The following is a 7,646-nucleotide window of genomic DNA, read 5'->3' as shown; positions in this document are numbered from 1 at the left end:
TCACTAAAGTGTTGGAAAATGGCACTTTATTGTTTCTCTGCCCAGCAAAATTATACAATTTGGCCAAACCGTTGGTCAAGAGTAGTCTCATGATTCTATTAACATGAGCTGTGGTGCCATTTACTCCAATTGAGGAAAGGTAGGATGCCTAAAGCAAAAAATAAAACTACTATAATAGACCTCCATAATAAAACTATCACAAAATTCTATTTTAGAGTAAGTACAATAAATATTTAGATTACAATTACACTTAAATCAATGGGAGATGTCTAATTCTTAATTCACTTTTTATGAAATTCTATGTAAAAAGTACTTACCAAATCATTAAATTTTTCTTCGGATTTCAAATATTGTTCCAAATTTTCAAACCTCCTTTGATCGTTTATTGGAAACTGCACGGGTATGTCATTGGGTAGACTAGCAACTACTGAACTTCGAGAGTTTTTTAAAAGAGTCTTTACTTCCTTGACCTCTTCTCTCAACTTTTTCAATTCCAGAAAAATTTTCTCTAAATCTATTATATATATATATATATAAAATTATTCACAGTATTAAACAAATAAAAGAACCTACTTTTTGGATGAATTCTATCTGTATTCTCTTCAGACTGTATATTGGAAGTTGTTTGAATTGATTGCGAATGTGATCCCCCAGGTGTTTGAGAAAGCAATTCTGTACTTTGTCTAGTGGAAGTTGGTGGAGATATTTGTGAATTTGGTTTCACAATCGGCCTAGAAGCTGACTTACCTAAAACAAAAGAAGAATTCTAATTTTTTATTATTTATTTTCAGTGTCAGATTGTACGCTTAGTATCTACGCTAACTGCGTAGAGCCCAGTTTGATCTCATACCTATTAATATCTATAAAAATATTTCATCCTCTTAAAAAATTATTTGTAAATAAAAAAAATAAGTTAGACATTATTTCGATTAAAGCTATTTTAAATAGAAACATATTTATAGAAAAGTGTACTTACCAGAGCCACTCACAGAAATATATTTTTGGAAAGATGGAGGCCTTATCAGATTTGATACTGTTTCTCCTTCACTTTCACTGTCACTCAAAATCCTTCTACTAACGAATTTTCTCCTAGTTCGCTCTCCCTCACAATCTGAAGTAAGGTTGTCCGAATTATATTCGCATTTCTTCAGTTTTTTTTGTGCCTTGTTGAGATCATCTGAAAAATTAAAAAACAAATATGTATAACAAATACCCAGAACCACACCACAACTCTTTAAAATTCTTTTGAAAATATAAACTTAATGAAACAAAACTAAATCACGCACCACATTCAAAAAATATTCTTTTTACTCCAGACAACTTCCAATTATGTTCATTTGGTTCTTCACATAGTGTGAGAGCCCTATTGAAAGCAGCACTCGTTCTGTATGGTGGCCACAAAACATTCTGCTTCAAAGGGGTGAACCAGGAAGAATGAACCAAACCTATTAAACCATTTTCGGAAAATTCTACACTCACAAATGCCATTGTTACTATAAAACTACAAAATAAAGGTCAAAACTCATACCACTGCTAAATACCAAGTTAATAAAAATGCATAAAATCTACTTCTATTTGAGACAAACAAGGTAAATCATAGCACTACAAATATAGCCATTTAAGTCAATGTATGAAGTTAAGACATATGGTTTATTGAGTTTCTTCATCTATTTGAGCGCTAAAATTTTGGAGGCAATTTATTCAGTCAATACCTCTAATTGGCTATTTCCCAATCATAAATGTTTCGCTTGAAACATGAAAATTATAACTGAATAAAATTAAGAATTGAGAAATTGAATTATTATTTTCGACCATACATGCCATAACCTTTAACCAGATATATTCAAATCAAAAAATATAATAATTATTATACTTACCACAATGGAACAACAGAAAAACTAAAAACACTAATAGCAGCACCGCAGATCATCTAACTATTATTAAATAAAATATATATTCATAATAAAATATATAATCATAATAACCAAGCCGGTTTATGATTAATATAAAATGGTCGTTCGTTGTGGATGGCGGGTTGTCATCATCATGTTGGCCAGCGGCTCAAGCGCATACGCGTTACCTTAGTAGATCCCGCCAATTATAAATTTTTATAGGAAGTTTCTTAAAAAAAATTATTTATAGATATTAGATAATATTATAGGTTTTGTTTAAATACCATATAAAAAGATCTCAATTTTTTTGGACTTAATAAATAAAAAAATGCTGGAATTTTCAGTGTCATGGTTGTTTATTATCGAAAATAGCCTCACAAAATAATTACATTAGTCACAAAATAAAACAAATGAAATATATCTGATTTTTTCAGATGAGTTATCACTAGATAGTCTCGTCATTATGACGTGACAAGATGTCGTGTTATACACGTCAATTATTTGACGTTATTATCACGTCGATTTTTGGTGGTCTCAGTGTTTTCGACCAGTGATCACCAAATGTTGACGTCATTATGACGTGCCCTTGCTAGCTGGGTCTTAGCACAGCGGCTGTATTCCTCAAAGACAAATCAGGCAATTTAATCAAAGCACGTGCATTGTTAGACTCGGGTTCTCAATCAAATCTAATAACCTCTGACCTTGCGCGAAAATTAAATATCGGTACTACCAAAATAAACTTACCAGTGATCGGTGTTAATCAGGTTACTACTAATATCACAGAGCAATTAAATATTGATATAATTTCAAGAGAAAACAATTCTTTTCAACAAAATGCTACATTTTTAGTTATAAACCAAATAGCGGGTAATATTCCAAACTTCAAAATCGATTGTCAACATTTAAATATACCGAAACGAAACACATTACTCTTGCGGATCCTGAATTCGATAAATCCGCCAAACTGGATATTCTCTTAGGCGCAGGTGTTTTTTGGGATATTTTAGCGGATGGGCAATTTAAGCTCGGCGACGGTAAACCGATACTTCAGAAAACATTATTTGGATGGGTCATATCGGGACCCATATATCAAAATTATTCAATTCAAAATAACAGTAGTAATACCATATCATGTATTTTAATCACAACTACGCTTGAAAACGCAATTGAGAAATTTTGGAAAATCGAGGAATACCAAGACGATAACAAAACCAAACGGACGATTGAAGAAAAACAATGCGAAGAACATTTCCTAAAAACAATTCAGCGGACCGAAACTCGCAGATTTCGTGCGACGTTGCCAGTTCCCGAAGGTGTAGGCGATTTGGGGAATTCGAAGATGAATGCGATTAAAAGGTTTCACAAATTAGAAAGTAAACTGATCAATGATACAGTCATACGTCAACAATATTCGGAGTTCATGAGGGAATATGAAAAACTCGGGCACATGACCAAGGTGCCGACGTGGGCAACGGAAGTGGATGGAAAGGGAGTTTTTTACCTACCACATCATGGTGTCGTGAAGGATAGTGCAACCACTAAACTACGAGTGGTGTTCGATGCATCCGCCAAAACAGGAAACGGTATTTCGTTGAATGATACGCTAATGGTGGGTCCTACAATACAGGAAGATCTTTTTGCTATAATCATTCGTTTTAGACAACACAATGTAGCAATGGTAGCGGACATAGAGAAGATGTACCGGCAGGTGGAAATTGTAGAAGAGCAACGTGATTTACAGCGAATTATGTGGCGTTCGGATCCAAACCTGCCTCTAGAAGTCTACACATTAAACACCGTAACATACGGCACAGCTCCAGCTTCATTCATTGCTATACGATGCTTGCACCAACTCGCTTTAGAAAACAGTAAAAAGTACCCAGTAGCATCACAAGTAATAACTCGCGATTTTTATGTTGATGACCTCATCACTTGTACAGACACCATTGAAAATGCACAAATTTTGAGGCAAAACATCACCAACATTTTAGAAAGTGGATCCTTTCCTCTTCGGAAGTGGAAAACTAACAAACCAAACATTTTCAACGATATTAACAACATTTCAGATCTACCAGATCATTATCTATCAACCGATGACCAATCAAAAAATTTAGGGCTTGTCTGGAACTCTCAATCAGACACGCTACATTTCAGCACAGATTCAATACAAATTGAAAATAACAATTTCACAAAACGCGAAATACTCTCCGTAATTGCTCAGTTATTCGATCCATTGGGCTTGGTCGGTCCAGTAATTGTTAAAGCCAAAGTTATCATGCAAAAACTTTGGCAGCACAAAGTAGATTGGGATCAAATTGCTCCTTCACCAATAATTTCAGAGTTTATTCATTTACAAAAGGAATTACCTATTTTGGCTACAATTAAAATTCCTTGACAAATAACAGTTCCCAAAGCCAATATTATTGAAATTCACACTTTCAGCGATGCATCTACTATCGCGTATGGTGCGTGTTCATACCTACGAACTGTAGATAACTCCGGACAATGCTCTGTACGTTTAATTTGTGCTAAATCAAGAGTAGCACCTTTAAAGGTTGTCACGTTGCCACGCTTGGAGCTAAACGCAGCTTTATTAGCAACGAATCTGACAGCTAAGCTCATGGAGGCTTTTACTTGTCGTATATCTAACATTTTTTATTATACTGATTCAACCATCGTTTTATCGTGGTTAAATACGGAACCCGCACTTTTAAAAACATTTGTAGCAAACCGCGTAGCGGACATACAAGGAAAATCCAAAATCGAAAATTGGCAACATGTAAAATCCGAACATAACGCGGCTGACATCATCTCGAGAGGATCACTACCCAGTCAGCTGCTCGAATGCGACATGTGGTGGAACGGGCCATTCTTTCTAAGCAATCCTAATCGACCGGTCACGAATAATAATTTTTTACCACTCATTGAATTACCAGAGGTAAAAAATTCCGCGTTAACACAAAATGTAATTATAGCTGATAGTACGATATTCGAGAGATATTCTAATTTCGACAAATTAAACAGAGTCATAGCGTGGATTTTACGATTTAAAGGTAACACATTACGTGCAAAACATGATAGAATATACGGTACAAAACTCACAGTGCACGAATTAAAACTGGCAAAACAAAGTATTATAAGGGCAACGCAATCAGTGCATTTTGCGGAAGAAATAAAATGTTTAATTAAAAATAAACCGCTAAACGCTCATTCAAAATTGTTAACTTTAAACCCATTTTTAGATAGCGATCATTTATTGCGGGTAGGGGGGAGAATTGTCAATTCAAACTTTTCATTTGACAAAAAATTCCCTTACGTCATACCTCATAATGGTCACGTCACGCGCCTTCTAATCGAAAGAGAGCATACATTATTATTACACGCTGGTGCTCAAGCAACTTTGGCCTCTTTCAGAAACAACTTTTGGCCATTGCGGGGTAAACAAATTGTCAAAAAGATTTTACATCAATGTATAACTTGCTTTCGAGTAAAGCCTCGCTCTTACAATGAAAAAATGGGAAACTTTCCTAGCGTACGCTTCGCACAAGCTAGACCGTTTTTAAGCAGTGGCATCGATTACGCGGGGCCATTTTCGGTCAAGGAAGTTAAGCACAGAAATAGAAAATTTATAAAGGCATATTTGTGTATTTTTATTTGCATGACTACCAAGGCTGTGCATTTAGAGGTAGCAACTGATTTAACTGCAAATTCGTTTCTAAACGTCCTCAAAAGATTTGTTTCACGGCGCGGTCTATGCAGTGATATATATTCTGACAATGGGGGATGTTTCGTTGGAGCAAACAATGATTTGCGATCGTTCCTAAAAACATTAGAACAAGACAATTCATTTTCTACATTTTGTGACACACAAGGAATTCGGTGGCATTTTAACCCTGCGAACATATGGGTGGTTTGTGGGAATCGGCTGTGAAATCGGCCAAATATCATCTAAAAAGAGTGATAGATCTAAACTGCTTGTCTTTGGAAGATTTTACCACCCTATACATTCAGGTGGAGGCCACTCTTAATTCTAGACCTCTAATCCCATTAACCGATGATCCCAACGACCTTTGTCCTTTAACTCCCAGTCACTTTTTAATTGGCGACGTGTTGAAGGCCATACCTCAATCAAACGTTCAGCAAATACCAGTTAACAGGCTATCAACGTATCATGCACTGCAGCAAATGTATCATCATTATTGGCGACGTTGGTCTTCCGAATACGTCTCAACTTTGCAGCAACGTGTAAAGTGGAAAACTGCAAGTAAAGAACTTCTCAATATAGGAGCTCTCGCCTTATTGAAGGATAAGAATTCGCCGCCATTGTATTGGGCTTTAGCTCGCATTGTTAAGCTGCATCCAGGCAGCGATGGCATCACTAGAGTAGTTACCCTCCGTGCGAAGAATGGAATCCCGAGGAGGGCGGTGTCAGAAATTTGCGTCCTACCCATAGACGTTTAAAAAGTGTTTCTTAGTGATTGACATTTATTTTGACATTTTACTTTTAAGTTGTTTGAAAACACATATAAATTTCATAATTTTTTATATTATTTGTCGTTTGAAAGTCGAGCCTTTCAAGGAGGCCGGTATGTTTAACCATTTAATGTATATATTTAAATTATGTTGAGTGCGCTACTGAACTTGGCACATGCGCCTACCTAGAGTAACCGGGCTTGCGCAGAAGAAGACAGACATCAATCATCAAGGAGCCACGAGGCCAACAGCGTTTTTTGTTCAGGCACACAAAGCATTTGTACAATAAAGTGAAAATCGAAACAAATCGTTTTATTGTGCTTCTCACATTGTATACAGTCCACTTTAAAACATTTTCAATCAAGATATCCAACCAAGACCTTGCTTTCCAACTTTTTTTGCGGACATTATTAAAACGATTTTGTCCCTAATGTTCAAAAACAGCGCTATCTGTAGAATAAACTATGGCACAGACTAAAAAATAACACCGAACACAATAAATCACACTATCTACTGAACAACGAATAATACTAAATGCTGAATGTCCGATGTTCGTTCGGTTATGCATCTGTCCATAAGCGCAAATTATTTATAATATTACCGTACTTTCCTTCCTAAGTAAAGGCTTGGCAATATCGAAGAGAGGCTCGGGATGGTAATAGATCCATGTATGGAGTGTAGAGAAGGAGTAACATCTCTTATGGACGGTACGTTTAAAATATGGTCTGAATTCTGTAGGGATAATACGTGGCGCTGATTGTACTATGAGATTGAGATCTGCAGTTAAACACTTACTATATCTGAAACTAGCTTCAGATTCTATAAACTAACGAAAACAGAATATTATGTAGGTGGTGAAAAGAATTAAACAACGTTTAAAAATATTAAAAAAATAGTAAAAAAATCATGGTGAAAACTTGTTGTATTTCTGGATGTATAAGTGGTTCTTTAAAAGATTGTGGTATTCGTTCATCTCAAAATATAAAACAAGCAAGTCTCTTTGGAATACCAAAGGTAAGTCATGTTTGAATCTCTTAGAAAGCAAAATTCATTCAAAATTGATATTTTTATATGACTATAACTATTATATTAGTTGCTAATGAAGTTCAATATTTTATTTTTATGAACCGAAATATTTTTTTTATTATTCTATTATTTTTATTGATCTAATTATATCGCTATAATTATTATATTAGTTACAAATAAAATTCAATATTTTATTTTAATCAACCAAAATGTTTTTTTTATACTATTTCATTATTGTTACATGATTCTACTTTT

At 34.9% G+C, this 7,646-nt stretch overlaps 1 protein-coding gene across 1 annotated transcript; it reads left to right on the top strand.

Annotated features, from left to right (window-relative positions):
- The first annotated feature begins 3,231 nt into the window (after positions 1–3,231).
- On the top strand, positions 3,232–6,353 carry LOC130902883 (uncharacterized). Its single transcript, XM_057815163.1, has 3 exons — positions 3,232–4,232; positions 4,335–4,830; positions 5,904–6,353. The coding sequence occupies exons 1-3, from the start codon at positions 3,232–3,234 to the stop codon at positions 6,351–6,353; spliced, it is 1,947 nt and encodes a 648-aa protein (XP_057671146.1).
- The last annotated feature ends 1,293 nt before the right edge of the window (positions 6,354–7,646 follow it).

This window comes from Diorhabda carinulata, chromosome Y (genome assembly GCF_026250575.1).
Source record: "Diorhabda carinulata isolate Delta chromosome Y, icDioCari1.1, whole genome shotgun sequence".
In the NCBI taxonomy this organism is placed as follows: domain Eukaryota; kingdom Metazoa; phylum Arthropoda; class Insecta; order Coleoptera; family Chrysomelidae; genus Diorhabda; species Diorhabda carinulata.
Note: the sequence above shows the minus strand (reverse complement) of the source record. Positions and strands in the feature narration are given on the sequence as shown.

Bases quoted from the DNA above. Each gene is read 5' to 3' on its own strand.
- LOC130902883 (XM_057815163.1), top strand. From the start codon at position 3,232: ATGAATGCGATTAAAAGGTTTCACAAATTAGAAAGTAAACTGATCAAT. The intron at 4,233-4,334 runs GTTTATTCATTT...TCACACTTTCAG, and splicing joins CCTTCACCAATAATTTCAGA to CGATGCATCTACTATCGCGT. The intron at 4,831-5,903 runs GTAAAAAATTCC...CTATACATTCAG, and splicing joins CACTCATTGAATTACCAGAG to GTGGAGGCCACTCTTAATTC.